Source organism: Tachyglossus aculeatus, chromosome 14 (genome assembly GCF_015852505.1).
Source record: "Tachyglossus aculeatus isolate mTacAcu1 chromosome 14, mTacAcu1.pri, whole genome shotgun sequence".
In the NCBI taxonomy this organism is placed as follows: Eukaryota; Metazoa; Chordata; class Mammalia; order Monotremata; family Tachyglossidae; genus Tachyglossus; species Tachyglossus aculeatus.
In genome coordinates this window covers 48,109,610-48,135,392 of record NC_052079.1, presented here as the reverse complement: position 1 = coordinate 48,135,392, position 25,783 = coordinate 48,109,610, and the positions used below count along the sequence as shown (strand labels likewise).

Genomic DNA, 25,783 nt, shown 5'->3' with positions numbered 1-25,783 from the left:
GCCAAACCTTACAAGACATTCTGAAGCTTTTTCCATGGGGCGTCGGTAGTTATATTTAGAAACTATTCAAGCCTTTTTCTCCCTCCTCCTGCCCCCTCCTTTTCCATCCTCTGCTTTTTAGGATGATTGCTTAAACATAGGACCATGTGGTCGGGCCTTGAGCAGCCTGGTTGCAAATTCCCACCTCTAGATTCCCGGTCCCGGAGCCCGCAGAAATTCCTCAGGATCAGAACTTTACAGGGCACCTGTAACTGGACTTGACGCTCGGAACTACGGGCTACCGAGCTTTTTTGGCCGATGAGGTAGATAGATCCCTGCCGGGCCCCACCCGTCCGATTGATCGATCCGTCAGTCCTATTTGCTGAGCGCTTACTGTGGGCAGAGCACTGTTCTGAGCGCTTGGGAGAGGACAGTGTAAACAGAATCGGTAGACACGTTCCCCGTCCACAAGGAGCTTAAAGTCCAGAGGACGGGAAGGCATATTGTGGAACCTTGAGATGGCGGAAGCTCTTCTGTGACCTCAACTTATTTTCCGTCCATTTCTCCTGCAGGCTTGGAGTACAGGCCTCTCTCCGATTTATGGTTGTAACTCTGGTGTTCTGGGGCCTGCCTGGGCTTAGCTATTTAACCAACACTGCGCCACTTGTAGTAGTAATAGTAATAATAATTGTGGTATTTGTTAAGCACTTACTATGTGCCAGGCACTGTATTAAGCACTGGGGTGGATACAAGCAATTCGGGTTGAATACAGTCCCTGTCCCTCGTGGGGCTCACAGTCTCCCCATCTTACAGATGAGGTAACTAAGGCAGAGAGAAGCAAAGATCGCAAAACAGACAAGTGGCGGAACCAGGGAGTTGGAACACCCTGGTTCTAATCTCGGATATGTGACCTGGGGTAAGTCACTCCACTTCTCTGGGCCTCAGTTATCTTGCATCTCCCTCGGTATTTAGTACAGTGCTTTTTTTTAAATGGTATTTGTTAAGTGCTTACTATGTGCAGGGCACTGTACTGAACTCTGGGGCAATACAAGATAATTGGGTTGGTTACAGCCCCTGGCCCCCATGGGGTTCACAGTCTTAGTCCCCATTTCACAGATCAGTCAATCAATCGTATTTATTGAGCGCTTACTGTGTGCAGAGCACCGTACTAAGCGCTTGTGAAGTACAAGTTGGCAACATATAGAGACAGTCCCTACCCAACAGTGGGCTCACAGTCTAGAAGAAAAGAAAAATTCACCACGGAGGGATTCGAACCCTCAATCTTCTGATCCGAAGTCAGATGCCTTATCCGTTAGGCTGCGTGGTCCGCCAGGCAGGCCCTCTCTTTGACGCACTACAGATGGAGGAACTGAGGCCCGGAGAAGTGAAGTGACCTGACCAGCAGACAAGCAGCGAAGCCAGGATTGGAACCTAGGTCCTCTGACTCCCAAGGCTGTGCTCTTTCCACTAGGTATTATTACGATTATTGGAAGAGACTCGAGACTCCCTTCTGCGGGATTGTAGTGCCGCTGCTGGGATTCGAAGCTCCACGGGGCACCGGTCGGTTGCCATCCTGCCTGGCAGTGCCACCCAGGAGGAGAGAGGGGGCCGGGCTCATTTGGGTCTGGCTGTGGACCAGATGGCCTTCTGATTCCCAAACTCCCCGGAGCCAGGGCATCCCAACTCTCTTGCTTCTCAGGGCTGCCCCAGGGAAGCCCCAGGCCATTCGGGGTCGGAATGCCAAGCCGGGACCTGGCGCTCTAAGCTGGTGAGGCAGACGTGCTTTGGCCTGGAGAAGAGGCTTTCCCATTACATTTCCTCCCTCTCGGCAGGAACTCCCATCCCCTCCCCTTCTAACTTTTCACCTGTCCAAATCTCCTCAGAAGCAGAACTTGAGAAAAATCAGACTCGAGTCCCCAGACAGTGATGGTTTATTCATTAGTATTCCCCTTGAGGACCTTTAGAGAGTTTTTATTAGGCACTTACCATGTGCCAAGCACTGGGGTAGATAATAATAATTGAGGCATTTAAGAGCTTGCTCTGTGCCAGGCACTGTACTAAGCACTAGAGGCCTTCCCAGACTGAGCCCCTTCCTTCCTCTCCCCCTCGTACCCCTCTCCATCCCCCCTTCTTACCTTCTTCCCTTCCCCACAGCACCTGTATATATGTTTGTACATATTTATTTCTCTATTTATGTATTTATTTATTTTACTTGTACATATCTATTCTATTTATTTTATTTTGTTAGTATGTTTGGTTTTGTTCTCTGTCTTCCCCTTTTAGACTGTGAGCCCACTGTTGGGTAGGGACTGTCTCTATATGTTGCCAATTTGTACTTCCCAAGCGCTTGGTACAGTGCTCTGCACATAGTAAGCGCTCAGTAAATACGATTGATGATGATGATAAGCACCGGGGTGATACAAGCAAATCGGGTTGGACACAGTTCCTGCCCCGCATGGAGCTCACAGTCTTAATTCCCATTTTACAGATGAGGTAACTGAAGCATAGTGAAGTGGCTTGCCCGATGTCACACAGCAGGCAAGTGACAGAGCCAGGATTAGAACCCGGGCCCTTTTGACACCCAGGCCTGTGCTGTAGAGTGGACCCAGTTCCTCTCCCAGTTGGTGCTCACCATCAAAGCGGGAGGGAAAGCAGATATCCCCGTTTTACCAAAGAGGAAACTGAGGCCCAGAGAAGCTGGGTAACTTACTTGCCTAAAGTCACACAGTGAGGCTAGTGGCAGGAGACACTGACTCTTCCGGACAGGCGTTTCTTAAAGCCGTTCTGAGAACAACTAGCAAAAAGATTCCTTTTCACTGTACTAGTAGTATTTAATCGAGCACTTACTGTGCGCAGAGCATGGTCCCGGTTTTAAATCTGCAGCAGACGTGCGTCTGGTAAAGAGAAAGTCCAAGAAATAATCACTACACCTTAAAGCTCCCAGAGCGGAGCGGTGACGTTTGAGCTTGATGAATTCAGTCAGTCAGTCGTATTTGAATGTTTACTGGGCGCAGAGCACTGTACTAAGCGCGAGGGAGAGTACAGTATAACAGACGCATTCCCCGCCCACAGCGAGCTTACAGTCCAGATGATAATGGGTGATTATCGATGATCCCCTTGTCTCCCATCCCCATCCACCCCGTTTCAACCAGTTACAGACTTTTGCTCCGGATTCCAGCAGCAGGCCAGATTGGGAGGGGAGGCAGAGGTGGGCAGCTGGATCCTGGGCTCTGGCCTAGTCCGTTAATCAATCGGTTGTGCGTTTATGGAGTACTTACTCTGTGCAGGGCACTATACTACCCGCTTGGGAGAGTACGATCCAACAGATTTGGTAGACGTGCTTTTCCCACTTGTGTCTGTCATTGTGTCATACTCTCCCAAGAACTTAGCATGGTGCCCTGCCCTCAGAAAGTGCTTAATAAATACGATCGATCGATTGATTGATTGAAAGAGCGGGGGTGGGTGATGTGGCCACGCTGGCAGATGGACCTGGGGTTTGAAGGGAGCATCAGCGAGTGGAGAGAGGTCTTTGCCCAAGTCCATCTCTTTGGAGAGGAAGCAGCTTTCTCGGGTGGGCCTTCTATCCCCTCCTCAGCCCAAGCCTCTAAACACAAAACAAGAGACGGGTCAGAGACCCAGCGGCGCTGTCGCTATTGACGTGCGGAAATGCCCGTGGAGAAATTCTTCCCTATGGCGACTCCCGCCTTTGGGGCCTGGTCCGGTATTCCCATGCCGCCGGGTCGTTCAGTTGTATTTATCAAGCGCTTTCTGTGTGCAGAGCACTGTACTAAGCACTTGTATGTTTGGTTTTGTTCTCTGTCTCCCCCTTATAGACTGTGAGCCCACTGTTGGGTAGGGACTGTCTCTGTGTGTTGCCAATTTGTACTTCCCAAGCGCTTAGTACAGTGCTCTGCACACAGTAAGTGCTCAATAAATACGATTGATTGATTGATTGGGAGAATACAGTATAACAGTAAACAGACACATTCCCTGCCCACAAGGAGCTGACAGCGTAGAATGTCAGGAGGCGGTCCCTCTTGCTCGACGATCTATGGCGGCTGGAATCGGGTGGTTCTCGCTTTTGCTGATGGAGGAGCGGTGTAAGAAAGCCGCCCTCTTGAAGAACCCTTGTTTGTAACTTCATCTTGTTGAGATTCCGGTCATTTCCTTGTTCTCTGAGGAGAGGAGACAGGCCCTGCACCTCGTTGCCACTGGAAAACTCCCTAAGTGCTCTGGAAGAGGCCACCCGTCTTCACGGTCATCGTCATCACCAAGATCATGAATGGCAATTTTTGAGCGCCTACTGTGTGCAGAGCGCTGTGCTAAGCGCCACTCTTTCGAAGGCAGTGTTAGCCAGCCACTCCGTGTATTATCGACTGCTACTGCTGCTACCTCTGGTTCTCCCTCTGATCGTTAAAAGCTGCCTTCGCTGCAGTGTGTGTGTGAGTTTGGCACCAATCCAGGCTTATAAAAAGAGCATAAAAAAGTTGTCAGGCCACACCAAGGTTTTTCCAGCCTGCCTTTCCCCGTGGAGATACCGGTAGTAAAAGGAGTGAAATGAACAATCTCTTTTTGACGTGCCTGGGCTGGGTGGGAAGGCCAGGGGCTATTTCCAAGGCTGACCGTAGCTCAGCAAGAGCCAGTGATTCAGAATGACAAGGAGCTCCACAGGGTTTTCAGTCGGACTGCTTAGGGCCCCTGTTCGGGTTCTGGATTGGGCTGATTATGTGGTGGGGTTTCCTGCCCCACGGAGGGTGGAATTGGGTCCGTTCTGCCCCCAGGGTGGGAATGTGCTGGGGTTTGGAGACCTCCAGGGGACCAGACAGTTTTTTTGGAGTCCTGTCTTCCCCTCCCACTCCAAAATATAAAAACACATAACATACCTAGGTGTCGACGTTTGGCTGAATCCCGGAGCGATAGCGGGGGTGGGAGGTGAGGATTTTAGAAAGGGTGAGCCAGTGGACCAGAGAGCCACCGTTTGAGATGTTGGCAACCCCGATGGAAACTCTCGGGACTTGTCAGAGGCTCAACATAATAGTAATTGTGGTAATAACTGTGGTATTAGTTAAGAGCTTACTATGTGCCAAGCACTGTTCTAAGCACCAAGCTCATCAGGTTGGACAGAATGTGAGCCCGCTGTTGGGTCGGGACCGTCTCTATATGTTGCCAACTTGTCCTTCCCAAGCGCTTATCACAGTGCTCTGCACACAGTAAGCTCTCAAATACGATTGAATGAATGAATCCCTGTCCCACATGGGACTCACGGTCTTAATCCCCAGTTTACAGACGAGGGGACTGAGGCCTAGAGAATCAATCTATCAATCAATCGTATTTATTGAGCGCTTACTGTGTGCAGAGCACTGGACTAAGCGCTTGGGAAGTCTAGAGAAGTCAAGTGACTTACCCAAGGTCATCCAGCAGACATGTGGCAGAGTTGCGATTAGAACCCACATCACCTGATTTCCAGGCCAGTGCTCTTCCCACTAGGCTACACTGTCCAAGGTGTCCGGTTCAGAAGGCCGGGAGGGTCGTCACCCCAGTGGAGCCAGCACTGGGTTGGAGAATAAAAATCTGCCAAGATCACCCTGTTTCTAGAGGAAGCATTCTTCGATGGCTAAGCTAGTTTTGGACTCACAATAACCCAGTTTTTTTAAGGTTGGTCCCATTAGAGGAAAGGAGCTTGCCGCATCGAGGTGCTCACACTGCCACGGGGAGGGCAGAAGAGAATGAGTTCCTGTCTTAACGCTAAAAACGGGAGTTTATTTGGAAGCAAGAAAGGACCTTTTATTTAAGGCCCTGGAAAAGCCCGGTTGTCCAGCCGGCATTTCAGGTGGAATTTGACCTACGATCTGGCCTACGGCCGTGTGGAAAGCCATTCGGTCCAACTCCAAAGCGTCACCCTCAGCCCTCCGGGCCTCGGATGGCAGTCCGGTCTGCCGCCCGGCCCCGGCTTTTGGGCCGAGGACCGTGTCCCCCCGCCTCCGACTTCGCTCACTGGGCTTTACGGTTCTCTGGATTCTTTTTTAGGGTGAACTGGAGAGGCAGCTACTGCAGGCCAATCCCATCCTGGAGGCCTTCGGCAATGCCAAGACAGTGAAGAATGACAACTCCTCGCGATTTGTGAGTAGCAGATGATGGTGCCCCAACTTTTCTGAGAGCAGGTCAGCTGCGGACTCTGTACCGCCCTAAAACTTAAAAGGATGACCCCCGCCTAAGTGGAGGTCCTGGGTGGGCCCGAGTTTTGAGGAACAGTTGTCCCTCCGCGGTCCTAGTCCTGACGTTTCCAGTAGGTGTGTGACTCTGCTTCGTGCTCTTGCGGAGCTGCCTGTCACCTCGAGCACCGGAGAAGCTGGGGTCAAGGAATTCCCTTAACCTCTAGGCCGCAGGGGTGTTGAGAGAGGGATGACTTGGAATACAGATGCAACTGCCCTTGAGCCCATCATCATCATCATCATCAATCGTATTTATTGAGCGCTTACTATGTGCAGAGCACTGTACTAAGCGCTTGGGAAGTACAAATTGGCAACATACAGAAACAGTCCCTACCCAACAGTGGGCTCACAGTCTAAAAGGGGGAGACAGAGGACAAAACCAAACAGCCAGGTTCGACCAGTCAGCGGTATTTGTCGAGCGCTTATTGGGTGCGGAGCGCTGGACTAAGCGCTTGGGAGAGGGCAATACCGAGTAGCCGGTGGGGTCGATCCCTGCCCGCAGGGAGTTTACAGATTAGAAGGAGAGGTTGAATATGGCTGCAGACTGTCATCATCAGTATTTGTGGAACACTTACTGTGGGCAGAGCACTGGACTAAGCACGCAGGAAAGGGCAATACAGTGAGCTGGTAATGACAATACAGTGAGTTGGTAATAATAATGGCATTTTTTTACGCATTACTATGTGCAAAGCACTGTTGTAAGTGCTGGAGAGGTTACAAGTTGATCAGGTTGTCCCCCTGGGGGCTCACAGTCTTCATCCCCATTTTACAGATGAGGGAACTGAGGCCCAGAGAAGGGAAGTGACTTGCCCAAAGTCACACGGCTGACAATTGGCGGAGCGGGGATTTGAACCCATGACCTCTGACTCCAAAGCCCGGGCTCTTTCCACCGAGCCACGCTGCTTCTCAAGAGCCCTGCCCACAGGGAGTTTCCAGATTAGAAGGGAAGAATATGGCTGCATCAGTGGTATTTGTTGCATGCTAACTGTGCAGAGCACTGTAGTAAGCACTTGGGAGGATACAGTACAACAGCTAGCAGATACATTAATAATAATAATAGGTTATTTGTTAAGCGCTTACAGCGTGGCTCAGTGGAAAGAGCAAGGGCTTTGGAGTCAGATGTCATGGGTTTGAATTCCGGCTCTGTCACATGGTCTGCTGTGTGACGTTGGGCAAAACACTTAGCCTCTTGAAGCCTCAGTTACATCATCTGTAAAATGGGGAGGATGACTGTGAGCCCCTTGTGGGACAACCTGATCAACCTGTAGCCCCCCCAGCGCTTAGAACAGTGCTTTACACATAGTAAGCGCTTAACAAATGCCATTATTATTATTATTATTATGTGCCGATGATGATGATGGCATTTATTAAGCACTTACTATGTGCAAAGCACTGTTCTAAGCACTGGGGTAGATACAAGGTAATCAAGTTGTCCCACGGGGGGCTCACAGACTTAATCCCCATTTTCCAGATGAGGTAACTGAGGCCCAGAGAAGTTAAGTGACATGCCCAAAGTCACACAGCTGACAAGTGGTGGAGCCGGGATTTGGACCCATGACCTCTGACTCCAAAGCCCGGGCTCTTTCCACTGAGCCACGCTGGTAGATACAAAGTAATCAGACTGTCCCATGAGGGGCTCACAGTCTTCATCCCCATTTTGCAGTTGAGGTAACTAAGGCACAGAGACGAGAAGCGGCTCGCCCGAGGTCACACGGCAGACAAGTGGCAGAGCCGGGATTAGAACCCGCATCCTCTGACTCCCAAGCCTGGGCTCTTTCCAATCGTACATTCCCTGTCCACAGCGAGTGTACAGTCTAGTGGACGGAACAGCTCCCAAAGGATCAAGCAGGGGAGCTCCTAGGATGTTCCCTTGTTTCCGGGCCTATCTCTAGCTGGAATAAACGGGCCAACAATCAGCGGTGCAAAAATGAAATTAAACAGCATAACAGTGCTGGGGCCCTGTGGCTCAGTGGATGAGCTGAGTGACTCTTGCACAGTCTCAAGAAGAAAGGAACCCATTGATTTTTTTATATATATATATATATATATATATTTATTTTTCCTTTCTCTCCCAACAACAAAAGGTCACTAATTCCTCTCTCTTCCCCAGGGCAAGTTCATTCGAATCAACTTTGACGTCAACGGCTACATTGTCGGAGCCAATATCGAGACGTGTATCCTTGCTGCCAGCTCTCGTCACCCGTGATAAAGTATAGGGAAGGAAAGACATTTGAACAACACTAGGGCTGGAAGAAAAGGAATTTCCCCACTGGGGGAATAATCTGATATATACTGTGTGAATTCCCGGTACTCACACAGTTGGTGGAGCTGGAAGATGCCGGAAACTAGCGTAAATGAATGAATCAACCAGTAGTGCTTATTGAGCACTTACTCTATGCAGAGCACTGTACTAAGTGCTTGGGAGAGTTCAATGCAACAGAATTAGCAGATATGCTCCCTGCCCATAACGTGTTTACAAACTACGCATCTGTTTTGATTTTGAAGGGATTCATTCATTTTTTCAATCGTATTTATTGAGCGCTTGCTTTCATTCGTTCATTCATTCAGTCGTATTTATTGAGAGCTTACTGTTTGCAGAGCACTGTGCCAAGCGCTTGAAAGTACAAGTTGAACATATAGAGACGGTCCCTACCTAACAACGGGCTCACAGTCTGTATGTGGAGCACTGTACTAAACGTTTGGGAGAGTACAATACAACCGAGAAGCAGCGTGGCTCAGGGGAAAGAGCCCGGGCTTTGGAGTCAGAGGTCATGGGCTCAAATCCCGGCTTCGCCACTTGTCAGTTGCGTGACTCTGGGCAAGTCACTTCACTTCTCTGGGCCTCAGTTCCCTCATCTGTAAAATGGGGATTAAGACTATGAGCCCCCCGTGGGACAACATGATCACCTTGTAACCTCCCCAGCGCTTAGAACAGTGCTTTGCACATAGTAAGTGCTTAATAAATGTCATTATTATTATTATTATTATTATTATTATTATTATTATTATTATTATCTGAAGCGTGGATGATCTCTAGGCCAGTTGCCCTAGCATGGTCACCCATCCAATTCCCTCACTGAAAAGCGGCAAGTCACTTCACTTGTCTGGGCCTCAGTTACCTCGTCTGTAAAATGGGGATTAGACTGTGCACCCCATGTGGGACATGGACTGGGTCCAACCTGATTAGTTTGTGTCTACCCCAGTGCTTAGTACAGTGCCTGGCACATGTTAAGCGCTGAACAAATGCCATAAAAAAAAAGTACCAGCTAACATTCCTTACTTCTCTATATCCCTACCTTTCCTGTAACAATCCAATCTACCCCAGCGCTTAGTACAGTGCCTGGCACATGGTAAGCGCTGAACAAATGCCATAAAAAAAAAGTACCAGCTAACATTCCTTACTCCTCTATATCCCTACCTTCCCTGTAACAATTCAGTATAGACCGCTAGCCTGAGAAGTTAGTTAAACCCCTTTCAGACTAGCGACTAATTTGAGCCACGTATTTATCTTATGGTATTAACTTGCAGCTTCTTAGCTTGTGATCCCTCCACGAGGGACAGTGACCGAGGCTAATGAATTTCCACTGCGAGTTCCCTCCCAGCACTTAGTCCACTGCCGTGCTCACAGGAAGCGCTAATTAAATTCTGTTGGTGCGTTTGGACACCTACCACTGCACGAGGAAGCGGTCCCGCTGGAAAACTCGTGTGACCTCTCTCTGGTTCCTTGACCCGCTCTAAGATCTGTTGGAGAAATCACGTGCCATTCGTCAGGCCAAGGAAGAGAGGACCTTTCACATCTTCTACTATCTCCTGTCAGGGGCTGGAGAACACTTAAAGAGTGAGTAGCGTCTGTTCCCTGTGCAGCGTAACACTTGGGTAGGCCGGATTTCTGAGATTTCCCCCGTTCATTCCCAACTTCCTGCAAGATGTAAGCCATCTGAGAAGGCGCTGGGGTTAGGGGCAAAGGTGACTTGAGTTTTCCCCCTTTATCCCGTGGGTTTGTTCCTGTCGTTTCTGACGTTGCTAGACAGTGACTGTTTTTACCATCTTGTGTCCCCCGACTCTTCCCTAGCCGATCTCCTGTTGGAGTCGTGGAACAAGTATCGCTTCCTGTCCAATGGGCAAATTACTATTCCGGGTCAGCAGGACAAGGACATGTTCCAAGAGACTATGGAGGCCATGAGGATCATGAGCATTCCGGATGATGAGCAGATAGGTATGAGCCCCACATCGGTCTGGGGAGGTGAGGGAGGGGGGATACTCAGGTCGTACATTTCTAGACTGTAGACTCACTGTGGGCAGGGAACGTGTAACACTACTTATCTGCTAACTGTATTGTACTCTCCCAAGTGTCTGGTACAGTGTTCTGCACATAGTAAGCCCCCAACTTGTAGTTCCCAAGCGCTTACCACACAGTAAGCGCTCAATAAATACGATTGGATGAATAAATGAATGAATAAATACCATTGATTTCATTAAGGTCAAACTTGGGGGAGGACGTAGGGGTCAAATGGCTGAAGTTCTCCTTAATAGCCTATTCACACATACACCTCACTGAGGGTCTTGAGGGATCGGAGAGGACTTAGTATAGTGTGAACGTGACCCCATTGTTTGAGAGAAGCAGCGTGGCTCAGTGGAAAGAGCTCGGGCTTTGAAGTCAGAGGTCAGGGGTTCATATCCCGGCTCTGCTGGTTGTCAGCTGTGTGTCTTGGGGCAAGTCACTTCACTTCTCTGGGCCTCAGTTCCCTCATCTGCAAAATGGGGATTAAGACTGGGAGCCCCCTGTGGGACAACCTGATCGCCTTGTAACCTCCCCAGCTCTTTGAACAGTGCTTTGCACATAGCGCTTAATAAATGCCATTATTATTATTATTATTATTATTATTATTATTATTATTATTATTATTACTATGTTGTCATACTATTATATGGCCTTTTGGTGCACTATGAGGCTGCTAGCCAGAGGACAGTTGTATTTGTTAAGTGCTTACTCTGTGCCGGGCACTGTACTAAGCCCTAGGGTAGATACGAGTCAATCAATCAATCAATCATATTTATTGAGCGCTTACTGTGTGCAGAGCACTGTACTAAGCGCTTGGGAAGTACAAGTTGGCAATATATGGAGACGGTCCCTTCCCAACAGTAGGTTCACAGTCTAGAAATCAGGTGTGACACAGTCCACATCCCACATAGGGCTCAGTCGTAATCCCCATTTTACAGATGACGTAGCCGATGCCTAGAGAAGTGAAGTGATCTTCTATCTTGTGAGCCCGTCGCTGGGTAGGGACCGTCTCTATATGTTGCCGACTTGTACTTCCCAAGCGCTTAGTCCAGTGCTCTGCACACAGTAAGCGCTCGATAAATATGATTGAATGAATGAGTGAATCAGTTTGCCCAAAGTAAATTAGTACTTAGCAGGGAAGTGGGATTAGAACTCAGGTCCGTCTGACTCTCGGGCCTGTGCTGTTTCCATTATGCCACGCTGTTGTGTCAGGGGTGGAGGAGGAAAGAGACAAAGACTCTTCGGAGTGAATTTCTCATGCTTCTCCAACCAACCCCGGCACAGATCTCTCTATTGCAAGAGATAGAGAATGTCACTTCATTTGTTCATTCATTCAATCGTATTTATTAAGTGCTTACTGTGTACAGAGCACTGTACTTAGCACTTGGGAAAGTACAATACAACACTAAAGAGTGACAGTCCCCGCCCACAACAAGCTCAAAGTCTATTCACCACCGGATGAAGGGGGTAGGGAATCAGAAATAATAATTAGCGTCATCTTTTCCCAGGTTGCTGTAAGTTTTGGGGCCTCCAAGCCGGTTTTAGCAGCGGGAACCTACGCTGGAAATTCAGCATCTGTCTTTTTTTTTCCCCTTTAGGGTATTAGTTAATACCCTATAATGTGCCAGGCACTGTTCTAAACATTGGGATAGATAGTAATAATGGTATTCATTAAGTGCTTAGTATGTGTCATGCTCTACAATAGTAATTATGGTATATTGTTAAGCACTTAACTGTGTGCCAGGCACAGTTCTAAGCTCTGGAGTAGATACAAAGTAATTAGGTTGGACACAGTCCCTGTCCACTTAGAGACATACTAGAAACTTGAAAACTCATTCATTCATTGTCGTATTTATTGAGCACTTACTGTGTGCAGAGCACTGTACTAAGCGCTTGGGAAGTACAACTTGTTTGAAGGCTTCATCTCTGTTGGGTGGATGGTCATAAACCGGTGTCCCTCTGTCCTTCAGGGAGCAGCGAAGCCCATTGGAAAGAGCACGGGCCTGGGCATCAGAGGACCTGGGTTCTCATCCCGGCTCTGTCAGTCGCTTGCTAAGTGACCTTCGGCAAGTCACTTAACCTCTCTGGGCCTCAGTTTCTTCAGCTGTAAAAAAACTGAGGATTTGATAAATCCTCTTCTCCCTCCTCAGACTGTGAGCCCCATGTGGGATTGGGGCTGGGTCTGATCCGGTTCACTTAATGTACTCCAGCCCTTAGATCAGTGCTTGGCACATAGGAAACACTTGACATACCATAATGCTAATAATAATTCTAGTGTCGTGACACGGACTGTTTCTTGCTTTCTGAAGGTCTGCTGAAGGTGATTTCAGGGGTTCTCCAACTCGGCAATATTGTCTTCAAGAAGGAGCGCAATACCGATCAAGCGTCCATGCCCGACAACACAGGTAACTTCTCCTCATTTCCCCACTAAATACAGAGGGCTGAGAATGGGAGGTGACATCCTGGCGAACCCTTAGGGCTCTCCTGAAGAGAGGCCCCAACTACACCCCAGTCTCACAATTATTCGGATTTTCTTTATTAAATTCTGCTGGAAGCAGAGTTGGAAAGTAACATGTCCTGTACCGGGCTTCCTCTGAGTCATTCTGCAAACCAAATTGCTTGTCTTGTGGTGTGAAAACACTTATTTCCTTTGCTGCTTCCTCCCCTCTGAGACTACAGCTTTAATGTTCAGAACTGTATCCGAAGCAGGATATCGGGGATAAGCCATTTCCTGGCCTAGCTGGGAATGTTACCTTGAGTCCCTCTGCAGACCAAAATGGCCCTGGGACTTTGAGCTGATACCGTGGCCTAGCGGGGACCAGGGGAGACACTAATACTAGGAGAGATTATCATCATCAGTGGTATTTATTGAGCGCTTGGGAGAGTTGGCAGACACGTTCCCTGCCCAGGACAAGCTTACATTAGGTTAGGCTGAGGTCTAGAGAAATCCTGTACTCCCTATGCAGTGAGAGTCAGTTGGCAGGAGCTCATGGCAAGATGGCATTCGCTTTCTACCTCGGTGACTAATCGTAGATAGAAATAGTTAAACCTACTTGTTCCACCCTACCAGCTGGATGGCAGCCAAGTGCCCTCTGGATCTCCAGATCTGACAACTTTCATCAAAAGGCCCTCGAGAGAGGTCTCGGATGTCCCCCGTCCTCCTCTCTTCTCCCCTCTCTCTGCCGCGGAGGGAGTTGTTCTTCTGCCCTCAATTGTCTTTTCTCTTCTCCACTGTTTTATGTTTCTAGCCGCCCAGAAAGTGTCCCACCTTTTGGGAATCAATGTGACAGATTTCACCAGAGGAATTCTCACCCCCCGCATCAAGGTGGGGAGGGATTATGTCCAGAAAGCCCAGACCAAAGAACAGGTACGTCCTTCCCGGTACAAGCCAGAGCGGGGTCAGGCCATCTCAGGGAAGTTGATTTCACTAGGAGCGAGAGAAGTCTGGGCACATGTGGATCTTTCCTGCCTGAGGGGTTTCTTCTTGGATTCATTCGAGAGGGTGGCACGGGTGACTTCTGCTGAAAGCTGGGAATGCCCTTCAGTGAAATGGTCACATTTATTAAGCACTTACTACGTGCTAAGCGCCGGCACGGGTACAAGATGGTCAGATTGGACCCAGTCGCTCCCCAGCAGGGCCCGCCCCATCTGTCTGAGCCCCTTTTTTGCAGATGCGGAAGCTGAGGCTCAGAGAGGTTAAGTGACTTGCCCCAGGTCACACAGCAGGCCAGGGGCAGAGCCGGGGTAGAATCCGGGACTCCTAGCAGCCAGTTCCTTGCTCTTGCTGCTAGGTCCCGCTGCCTCCTTCAAGTCTGGCAGCATCGGTGAAATACTTGTAGACAGCTCTTCACCCCTGAACTAGTAACAGCCCACCGGCGGATTTGAAATTCAGATCTGGGGATTTCTTAGCCGCCCCGCCCTGTTGGATTCCCGGCCGCCTCCGAACGGAGGAGAGTGGCGCTGGCCTGGGATCCGGCCCTCCATCTGTTACTGACTCTTCTCTCCCTCCTGCGCAGGCCGACTTTGCGATCGAGGCTTTGGCCAAAGCCACCTACGAGCGCATGTTCCGCTGGCTGGTCATGCGTATCAACAAGGCTCTGGATAAGACCAAGAGGCAAGGGGCCTCCTTCATTGGCATCCTGGACATCGCTGGTTTTGAAATCTTCGATGTAAGCCTTTCACTTGAGCCCCAAGTTGCTTGTGGCCTCCTGCCCCCTCGGTCCCTCCTGGCTGTCTGAGCGTCTTCGTGTCCCATCCGCTCCCCCGGCCGTCCGAGGCCCTTGAGTCTGCCCATTGCCAGTCAAGGATAAAGGCCTCCCCAGTCTGCGTTTCACTGTGGGCATGGTCCAAGCAGCAGCCCCTTGCCCTGGCAGGGCTTGGGACCACTGGAAAATCATTCGCTCAGTCTGGTAGAATCACTGAAGTTGAGGGAATGGTTTCGGAAGTCCGGCTGTCCCGATCTCCCTGCCTCCATACTTTGGATTTCCTCCCCATTTGATTACAGACATATGTTTTTTATGCTATCTGTTAAGCGCTTACCATTTGCCAGGCACTAAGTGCTGGGGTAGATACAAGCTGGTCAAGTTGGACACTAACTCTGTCCCATATGGGTCTCACACTCTCAACCCCCATTTTACAGCTGAGAGGACTGAGGCCCAGAGAAGTGAAATGATTTTCCCAAGGTCACTCAGCGGACAAGCAGCAGAGCAGGGACTTGAAACCAGATCCTCCGAATCCCAGGCCCATGCGCTTTTCACCAGGCTACGCCACTTCCTTCCTCCCCACGTGGCCACCTCCTATGAATGTCTTCTTGCCTTTTGGTAGCTCCGGGGACAGTCAGACTTTGCCAACCCTAACCATTCTCCCAACCCCCTTTTTCCAGCTGAACTCCTTCGAGCAGCTGTGCATCAACTACACCAACGAGAAGCTGCAGCAGCTGTTCAACCACACCATGTTCATCCTGGAGCAGGAAGAGTACCAGCGGGAGGGCATCGAGTGGAACTTCATCGACTTTGGCCTGGACCTACAGCCCTGTATCGAGCTCATCGAGAAGCCGGTGAGGAACAGACTCCCTCCTCTATGATGGCAGCGCGTTCAATCGTATTTATTGAGTGCTTACTGTGTGCAGTTCCTTTCCCGCCCCTCTTCAAACCAGTCCCTTTGAATGTTCTTGGCAGACAAATGAGTGCAGGTAATTCTTGTAAAGGCATCTCTGCCCATCAGGTTTTTTGCCATTGTCGTAGGGAATCTCTGACTTCCACTCTCTTCCCCGCTCCGTCCTGAGTGCTAAATGGAGTTAAAAGGCTATGGGACCCGAGGACGAAGCTATTAGCCTGTGTCAGTCGCTTAGGGTGCAGCACTGACCAGTTCGGGCGTCTGTCCTCCGTCCAGGCTGGTCCTCCTGGCATCCTGGCGCTGTTGGATGAGGAATGTTGGTTTCCAAAAGCCACCGACAAGAGCTTCGTGGAGAAGGTGATGCAGGAACAGGGCACGCACCCTAAATTCCAGAAGCCAAAGCAGTTGAAGGACAAAGCTGACTTCTGCATCATCCACTATGCTGGCAAGGTAAGGAGCCCCTGGCCGGCACGGGGGTCTAGGTGGGCCACCCGAGGCCTAGGAGCCAGTCCGTGCAGTACGTGGGAGATGGGGGCTCCAGAGAGGATCTGCCCCTCCAGGGGATGCCCAAGTCTTATGCATCAGCCGACAGGGACAGTACAACAGTTCGAATCAATCAGTTGTCTTGGGGTACCTCCATCTGTGTGGGACCCCCTAATCTTCCAGTGCCATTTGAATGCGACGGATACTCTCTCCTCGGGGTGTGAGTCCCCACCTCCTGTCGCGTTTTGAAAGAACGAATTTCTAAACGACCTACGAGGAGCAGTGTTCAGTTAGGTGTAAGATTAGGCCCAGGTCCAGCAGTCAAGGAATGGTGGGGTCTGCGGGCAAGGCTGCCCCTCTTCTCGTAGACTCGTCTACAGAGCAGGCCTGGTCTCTCGCTTCTGGTTCTCTGGGACTGGCTCCTTCATCTTCCCACTCTCCTCCATCGGCCTGGTTCCTGTAGTGGCTGAGGCCATTTTGAATCTTCCAGGTGGATTACAAAGCAGACGAATGGCTGATGAAGAACATGGACCCCCTGAACGATAACATCGCGACTCTTCTCCACCAGTCTTCGGATAAATTTGTGTCCGAGCTGTGGAAAGATGGTACGTCGCTAACCCTCTGCCTCCAAGGAGTCCACTGTTCGTTACCCAATTCTTATACAACATGAAGCCTAGAAACGAAATGGCCATGTGGCCTCCACAGCCCCCAATTTAGGAATGAGCCATTTTAGAGGATAGCTATCGTGTGGAGCAGCGTGGCTTAGTGGAAAGAGCACAGTTCTAGGAGTCAAGAGGTCCAGGGTTCTAATCCTGGCTGTGCCATTTGTCTGCTGTGTGGCCCTGAGCAAGGCACTTAACTTCAGTGCCTTAGTTACCTCATCTGTAAAATGGAGATTAGGAATGTGAGCCCCATGTAGGGCTTGGACTGTATCCAATCGGATTATCTTGTATCTGCCCCAGTGTTTAGTACACTGCCTGGCACATTAATAAGCACTTAATAGATACCATTTTTTAAAAAATTAGAGCATTCTAGAAGGAAAGAGAAGGATCTGCTCAAATGAACTTCCTATCATGCAGAAAATGATTCTTCAAGGCAAAACATTTGGACTAAAGAAAAAGGTCTTCCTTTTTGTCTCTGTCCACCCTATAGGTTGTAGTTTCTGAATGTGGGGTTGTCACAAGAAAATAAGAATGAGCTAAAAGTCACCTATCTCCTAGACATTTGGTTCAGTGAATAATGATGGTATTAAGTGGTGGGGTAGACAAGATAACTAGATTGAACACAGTCTCTGAGCCACATGGTGCTCTCAGTCTAACAGTGTGGTAAAGCAGTTTACTTTTCACCATTTTACAAATGAGAAAACACTCAGAGAAGTTTAGCGACTTGCCCAAAGTCACACAGTCATTCGGTGATGACAATGCTGGGACTAGAGCCCAGGACTCCCGACTTCTAAACCTGTGCTCACTCCATTAGACCCCACTGCTTCTTCGAATTTGCTTTTCTCTCTCCCCCTTTGGCAGGCTTATTCTCTCTGTGCCTTTTGACTGTCACTGCCAGTTTCTCATTTTCTTTGTGTCGGGTTTTGCTTTAACGTCTCTGTTGCAGAGATGCTGAACGCTCAGAGAGCCTATTTCTATCGACACTTTCCCATTCTGCATCTAGAACCAGGTGACCACCGGGCTGCCCAGGTGTCCTGTCTCTCTTTGTGTATGGGTGTGTGTGTGTGTAAGAAAACTTTGAGCCATGCAAGAAATGCTTCCATTTAGTCTTTCAGCTCTTCCTGCCCATCTCTGCCTTCAGATCCTCTGCTTCTATCACCTGTCCCCCCATTTTCCCTTCCCCTGGTATTCCCCAACCTCCTCTCTCCAGGACGCTTTGTGTAGAAAACTGCGTCAAGTAGGATACTGCTGAATGTGAACATTTGTGGCTGTTTACACAACACCCCCACCACTCAAACCAATCTTCCTCAAATCTCCCCTCTTCAACTGGAACGGGGCAACTAATTCCAGGCCAGAGGCCCAGGGAAACGTAGGGTTATGGGGTGGTTGCACATCAGATTGGCCAGCTATGACACCGGTGCCTCAGGCTGGACTGAAGCCGTACCTTCCCATGAGCCCCCCGAAATGTTTTTAGAAGTTGTCCAGTCCTTGGGTTTTTTGGGGGTAAACTCAGCTGATCTGTATGTGGCCCTGTCATTTCCCGCTTCTGTCCTAAGTGACTGGCCTTTCTGCGGTCTTCGAGGACCATTGGCCAGTTGGGTGCGGGGTGACTCTTTGAAGTCCCGAGGAAAGAATCCAAATAAAAAAATACCCCCCCACCTTAATTTTAACAACTATCTTAGACTGGCAGACCATAACGCACTGCTGGCCGGGTAACACAGCTTCCAGCTTTCCCTTTTGAGGATGTGGTCCACTCTGGGGCTGGGAGTGAGCCACACTGATAAGGGGAGAGGAGGCTGAATTTAGTTTCTGGTGGTTTAAGTGCTGAAAAGCCAAAATAAGACTTTTGGCTGGACGGAGGCTCCAAGGAGCTTGGATAGCCTTGGGTTCTATAGTGCTTTCTAGGATCCAAGGGCATGGAATTGGAGTTCGAGACCTTGGGTCAGTAGGAGAAGAGTGTGGCTTCTCTGACCGTGTGGTTAAGTAATGTTTTCAGTGCAGAAATGGAACTGAATTTCAGCACCAAGTGGGTCCCAGGTCATAAGAGGTTCTGGATTACCATCTGATTGTCTCTCTTGGCACGCTCTGTCACCTGAGGCTGTTTGGATCGGGGGTGGGGACAGGGGGGGATCTCCCTGAGAGAAATGAGTCCCCCCGACCACCCTGCTTGACTCTCTGCCGTCTCCCACCACATCCAGCCCGTAGCTGCCTACGTCAATGTAGAACGAAGTGTTATGTCGCGGCAAAGCCACCACATCTCCTCTCCCCTTATCCGTTCTCGGTCCAGACATCCCGCTCCCGTGTCCCTACCGGCCGGGAGGAAGGTCCGGGCTGTAACGCGCCTGCATTTGGTCTCTTTAGTTGACCGCATCATTGGGCTGGACCAGGTGGCTGGCATGTCTGAAACCGCCATGCCAGGGGCCTTCAAGACCAGGAAAGGTATGTTCCGTACCGTGGGTCAGCTCTACAAAGAGCAGCTTTCCAAGCTGATGGCCACCCTGAGGAATACCAACCCCAACTTCGTCCGCTGCATCATCCCGAACCACGAGAAGAAGGTGAGCCCGGCTCTTCGTGGGTGTTTGAATGGGAGGAGATGAGTGCGACGGGGGGCGGCGGAGGGAACGTGTTGGAGGAATGGGCGGGCCATCCCTCCTCCGCAGCCTCAAAATTCGATCCAGGCTTTACCTACCAGTCGACTGAGTGGAGCCTTCAGTTGAGGACTGGGCCATTTTTCCCATTTGCCAACTTCAGACATATCCGTCAACGTTATTCATTGAGCACCTCCTGTTTGCGGAGCACTGTACTAAGCGCTTGGGAGAGGTGGAGCCCTCAGTTGAGGACTGGGCCAGTTTTCCCATTTGCCACCTTGAAACATATCTGTCGACAGTATTCATTGAGCACTTCCTGTTTGCGGAGCACTGTACTAAGCTCTTGGGAGAGTACAAAGAGTTGGAAGGCATGGTCCCTGCCTACAAGAAGCTTACAGCCTATAGGAGGAGGCCAACATTAATATAAATAACTAAATTACGGATTCATTCATTCCATCGTATTTATTGAGCGGCAGGGCAAGTATCAAGCGCTTAAAGAGTAGAGATTCAAGGGCAGAGCCAGTGGAGAAAGAAGAGTGAATAGGGGAAACGAGGGGTTATTCGGCAAAGGCCTCTTTGAAGAGTTGTGGTTTTAGTAGGGCTGATGTGATTTGATCCGATTTCTGCCAGTGGTGATGCTCCATGGTTCTTGTACGTTTCTTGGGAATCCTGCAGGGTTTGGGGGTCAGCATCATGTCTTATGGGAAAGAGCCCACCCCCTCGTCCATCGGTTCCCCCAGCTAGGTAGCCTGATGGGGTTTCTTCTTTCCCCAGGCTGGCAAACTGGACCCCCACCTGGTCCTGGACCAACTGCGCTGCAACGGGGTGCTCGAGGGCATCCGCATCTGCCGGCAGGGCTTCCCCAACCGCGTCGTCTTCCAGGAGTTCAGGCAGAGGTAAAGATGGGGCTGGGGCCGGGCCCACCCCCTCCCATCCGCCACCACTCCCCCAGGCCAACCAGTTCCCCGAGGGCCGATCCCAGGGCCGGCTCTGGTTTCAGGGCAGCCTGCCTCTTCCTGGTGCGGGACTCGATCCCTCTTTTATTGGCCTTTTAGAGGGGCGAGTTTCCCTGCTGTTTTGAAATTACAATCCTTGGACTTTGCTTCCACTCCCCAACGACTCTGTGATTTCCTGATCTGTCTAATGTCTGAGTGCCACGGTTTGCCGGGGCTATAAAAATCATAGAGGGGAGTATCCCCGGGCTTGGGAAGCGAACCAACTTTATGGAAATTGAAATGCTAAAGCAGCGCACCTTCATACCATGGGTCTAAAAGGCACTTGGCAGCATATTTTATCTGCTTAATAATTGTTTAGCAATTCTGTAGTAACAATGGATCCTTGATTACCCCAGGGCTCACTGTGTATTAACTAGTCCCTCCAGCATTCCTGCAAGGACGCCAGTGCTCCTGTTCCTTTCTTTCAGGTGACAGAAGTGAGCGTTAACTTATGCAGTGTCACAGCCGGGGTAACCCCCCAGCCCCCCACCCAGACTAGAACTCACATGATCGTTGTCACTAGTCCAGCGGTGTTTCTTTTACAAATGTCTTGACGAATCAAGTCTCAAGTCACCTGAGCTGGTGCTTCTTCTCCTCCCCCTCCTCCTCTCTTCCTTCAGATATGAGATCCTGACTCCAAATTCAATTCCCAAAGGATTCATGGATGGGAAGCAGGCGTGCGTGTTGATGGTAAGCCAAGATGCCATCTCATCCTCCTTGCCTGACTAAGGGCTGGAGGGAGCTGAGGGCTTACAGTGATTCCTTCTGACACAGGGAGAGTGTGCAACATTAGCGTTGCTTGAGGTTTCATGTAAAACGGGAGACAGTGGCAGGAGTTGCCATAGACAGCTGTGCTACATGGACCTAAGATTCTTCCCCCTCACAAGCTCCTTTCCTCTCTCAGAGGCAGGTCCGAGTGTCATCAGGGTGTAGGCTGGTGTCCCCTTTGGGGGAGTTACCGGGGGGTTCTGAATTGAAGACGTTTCGGGGTCCGTGGCAGATATCAACAGGTGTGTGTGGGAAGAGTAAGGAGAGGCAGGGGAAGAGCTAAGAAGCGATGGCTCCTGCCCTTTCCCCTCTGCCAGGCCATTTGGTTCGGGGTTCTCCATCCTGGCTGCGAGAGGACCAGTGTGGAGGGGTGTGAAGACGCCGGAACCCCCAACTATGAGGTGGCTAAGGGTCCTCCTCCAAAGCCCATTTAGTCTCCCAGATGCTTGACATCCCTTTGAACAAGTAGTTATAGTTCCTGCCCTCAAAGAGCTAACCACCTAATGAAGACCCAGCAGACACACTAGAAAACCCATCCTTATTCACCTGCAACAAAGACCAGTCTTGCCACCTGGCTCCACAGGGCAGCCAGGTTTCATTATTTTCAATCCCACCCCTTCTGGCCTCACATTCGTCCCGTTATAGCCTGCTGTCTCAGCCCAACAGGCAGAAGGCTCTGCTTCTACCTCAACGGTTGGAAGAGAGGTTTTCATCTTCTCCAAGCTAGGAGAGTAAGCCTCTTGTGATGTTTCTCCCTGGGGTCCTGATGAAGCTGGGTGAAACAAGAGACTCTCGCCTTCCATTTAGATCAAAGCCCTGGAGTTGGATTCCAACCTGTACCGCATTGGGCAGAGCAAAGTGTTCTTCCGAGCCGGCGTGCTTGCCCATCTGGAAGAGGAGAGAGATCTGAAGATCACTGATGTCATCATAGGCTTCCAGGCATGCTGCAGGGGCTATCTGGCCAGAAAGTAAGATCCTCCTACCTATTGATAATATTAGTTGAGCGCTCACTCTGGCAGAGAACTGTTCTAAGTGGTTGGGAGAGTACCGTAGAGTTAGTAGACACGATTCCTGTTCTCAAGGAGTTCATAATCCAACGATGGACTCTTAAAAAAAAATTACAGGTCTAGGGGAGCTTAGAGCTATGAAGAGGTGCGGGTAGGTAAGCAGCGTGGTTCAGTGGAAAGAGCCCGGGCTTTGGAGTCAGAGCTCATGGGTTCGAATCCCAGCTCCGCCACATGTCTGCTGTGTGACCTTGGGCAAGTCACTTCACTTCTCTGAGCCTCAGTTCCCTCATAGAGAAGCAGCGTGGCTCAGTGGAAAGAGCACTGGCTTTGGAATCAGAGGTCATGGGTTCGAATCCCAGCACCGCCACATGTCTGCCGTGTGACCTTGGACAAGTCACTTCACTTCTTGGAGCCTCAGTTACGTCATCTGTAAAATAGGGATGATGACTATGAGCCCCACGTGGGACAATCTGATCACCTTGTATCCCCCCAGCGCTTAGAACAGTGCTTTGCACATAGTAGGTGGTTAACAAATGCCATCATCATTATTATTAAAATGGGGATCAATCAATCAATTGTATTTATTGAGTGCTTACTGTGTGCAGAGCACTGTACTAAGTGCTTGGGAAGTACAAGTTGGCAACATATAGAGACGGTCCCTACCCAACAGTGGGCTCACAGTCTAGAAGGGGGAAGCAGAGAACAAAACAAAACATATTAACAAAACAAAATAAATAGAATAGATATGTACAAGTAAAATAAATAAATAGAGTAATAAATACGTACAAAGGTGCTGTGGGGAAGGGAAGGAGGTAAGGCGGGGAGGAGGGGGAGAGGAAGGAGGGGGCTCAGTCTGGGAAAGCCTCCTAAGATTAATCAGTCAATTGTATTTATTGAGCGCGTACTGTGTGCAGAGCACTGTACTAAGCACTTGGGAAGTACAAGTTGGCAACATATAGAGACAGTCCCTACCCAACAGTGGGCTCACAGTCTAAAATTAAGACTGTGAGCCCCCCATGGGGCAACCTGATCACCTTGTATGCTCCCCAGTGCTTAGAACAGTGCTTTGCACTTAGTAAGCGCTTAACAAATGCCATTATTATTATTATCATTATTATTATGTTGCCAATTTGTACTTCCCAAGTGCTTAGTACAGTGCTCTGCACACAGTAAGCGCTCAATAAATACGACTGATGATGATGATGATTATTATTATTATTAGGCCTGGGTTCTTTCCACGAGGCCATATGGCTTCAAGTTGCCCGGATGGGGGCTCTGGTTGGGGGAGGGGGAGGAAGCGAGGGGAACCTGCCCCAAGTCCGGCTCCTCCGCTCTTTCTTCTAGGGCTTTTGCCAAGCGCCAGCAGCAGCTTACGGCAATGAAGGTGCTCCAGAGAAACTGTGCCGCCTACCTGAAGCTACGCAACTGGCAGTGGTGGAGGCTGTTCACCAAGGTAGGCCCCGGGGGACCGGAACGGCGCTGCGGTGGGTCTGGGGCTCCCCGGTTAGCCGGCGGGCGTGTTCTGAACCCATTTTGGGGTCTAGACTGTGAGCCCACTGTTGGGTAGGGACCGTCTCTAGATGTTGCCGACTTGGACTTCCCAAGCGCTTAGTCCAGTGCTCTGCACACAGTAAGCGCTCAATAAATACGATTGATTGATTGATTTTACTTGTACACATTTATTCTATTTATTTTATTTGGTTTAGATGTTTTGTTTTGTTGTCTGTTTCCCCCTTCTAGACTGTGAGCCCGCTGTTGGGTAGGGACTGTCTCTATATGTTGCAAACTTTACCCAAGCGCTTAGTCCAGTGCTCTGCACACAGTAAGCGCTCAATAAATACGATTGAATGAATGAATGAATGAATGAACGCAGGCCTGGGAGTCAGAAGGACCTGGGTTCTAATCCCGGCTCTGCCACTTAATAATAATGATGGCATCTATTAAGCGCTTAGTACGTGCAAAGCACTGTTCTAAGCGCAGGGGAGTTTACAAGGTGATCAGGTTGTCCCACGTGGGGCTCACAGTCTTCATCCCCATTTTACAAATGAGGTCACTGAAGCCCAGAGAAGTGAAGTGAGTTGCCCAAAGTCACACAGCTGACAAGTGGTGGAGCTGGGATTTTCATTCATTCATTCAATTGTATTTATTGAGTGCTTACTGTGTGCAGAACACTGTACTAAGTGCTTGGGAAGTACAAGTTGGCAACATATAGAGATGGTCCCTACCCAACAGTGGGCTCACAATCTAGAAGGGGGAGACAGAGAACAAAACAAAACATATTAACAAAATAAAATAAATAGAATAAATATGTACAAATAAAATAAATAGAGTAATAAATGCGTGCAAACATATATACAGGTGCTGTGGGGAGGCGAAGGAGGTAAGGCGGGGGGATGGGGAGGGGGAAGTGGCCTTGAAGCCGAGGTTGAGGAGTTTTTGCCTGATGCGAAGGTTGATTGGCAGCCACTGGAGACTTTTGAGGAGGGGAGTAACATGCCCAGAGCGTTTCTGCACAAAGACGATGCAGGTAGTGGCGTGAAGTATGGATTGAAGTGGGGAGAGACAGGAGGATGGGAGATCGGAGAGGATCCATTGGATGCGTTGTATCCATTAGGCCATGCTGCCTTTTTAGTGGTAAAGGGGCACGTGTTTCAGTGGCTCAGCAAGAGGGGAGAGGCTGATGCTCTGCCAAGTCAGTCCGTTCACCCGCTCTTCCTCAAGTGAGGAGCATGGCACCTGTTGCTGCCCAGATCTCCGGTGCCAGCCATTCCCCGCTGAGTTCGGGACGCGGTCCGGAGCCAGCCTTCTTCACCAGGTGGCCAGAACAGACTCTTGCCGAATCTTAAACTATGGATCAACAGAGCAGGCCCCCCGGGGCGCGAACCATCTCGGGGCTTCTCGAGAGACTTGTTCACGGAACGTCTGTCCTCCTCTTCCCCCCGCTGTAGGTCAAACCCCTGCTGCAGGTGAGCAGGCAGGAGGAAGAGATGTTGGCTAAGGAAGAGGAACTGGTGAAGGTCAAAGAGAAGCAGGTGGCTGCGGAGAACAGACTGACGGAGATGGAGACCCTCCAGTCCCAGGTGAGTGCGATCAGAACCCCCTCTGCGGGGCACAGGTGTGCCCAGGGGCACGGTCAGACGGAGTCAGGGGGCTGCCCACCAACTTGGAGGAGTGGGGAGCTTCCAGAGGCTCGTGGGGTTTGGAGGAATTCCTGGGGGAGAGGTCCAGAATGGCAACTAGAAGGAAGAAGAGACTGGGAGAGAGACAGACAGAGACTTCCATAGCCAGTAGGGTGGATGTCAAGAGAGTAGCCAACACCCTCTCCTTCCAGGTATCCTGTTGCTGGAGTCAAACTGAACCCTGGCTGTGATGGGAAATTGGTCTGCCGTGACCATAATGATGGTTTAACCCAGGAGTGCCATTGTTGTCGTCCTTAACCATGATCCCGAACCTCTTTCCTCGTTAGGAAGCAGGTCTAAACAGCAGTCAGACAGGTCCCCAGTTATGTATGATGTAGGATATCGAATATGGACCTCTGTGTTGGGGGAAACTATAGTGGAGCTGAAGGCGCACCGGATAGCTAAGTATGGGAACTGATGGCTCTGGACCTTCCTTCCCCTCCACCTGCCCCAATTAAACCAGTTGATTGTAGGAGTCTCTCATCATCACACACCTCTGGGAAGACTTTTTGC

The 25,783-nt window shown here is 50.1% G+C and overlaps 1 protein-coding gene across 3 annotated transcripts in view; it reads left to right on the top strand.

Annotated features, from left to right (window-relative positions):
* MYH9 (myosin heavy chain 9) overlaps positions 1–25,783 on the top strand; it is a 126,384-nt gene that overhangs the window by 84,844 nt on the left and 15,757 nt on the right. For all 3 annotated transcript variants that reach the window (XM_038756516.1, XM_038756514.1, XM_038756515.1), the window contains 16 exons: positions 6,007–6,099; positions 8,302–8,365; positions 9,931–10,029; positions 10,264–10,407; positions 12,783–12,878; positions 13,722–13,840; positions 14,490–14,642; positions 15,356–15,529; positions 15,865–16,038; positions 16,562–16,676; positions 19,095–19,288; positions 20,096–20,217; positions 20,937–21,006; positions 21,892–22,052; positions 23,436–23,544; positions 25,040–25,171. In XM_038756516.1, coding sequence (XP_038612444.1) covers positions 6,007–6,099; positions 8,302–8,365; positions 9,931–10,029; positions 10,264–10,407; positions 12,783–12,878; positions 13,722–13,840; positions 14,490–14,642; positions 15,356–15,529; positions 15,865–16,038; positions 16,562–16,676; positions 19,095–19,288; positions 20,096–20,217; positions 20,937–21,006; positions 21,892–22,052; positions 23,436–23,544; positions 25,040–25,171 — 2,019 coding nt within the window. The remainder of the gene's footprint in view (positions 1–6,006; positions 6,100–8,301; positions 8,366–9,930; positions 10,030–10,263; positions 10,408–12,782; positions 12,879–13,721; positions 13,841–14,489; positions 14,643–15,355; positions 15,530–15,864; positions 16,039–16,561; positions 16,677–19,094; positions 19,289–20,095; positions 20,218–20,936; positions 21,007–21,891; positions 22,053–23,435; positions 23,545–25,039; positions 25,172–25,783) is intronic.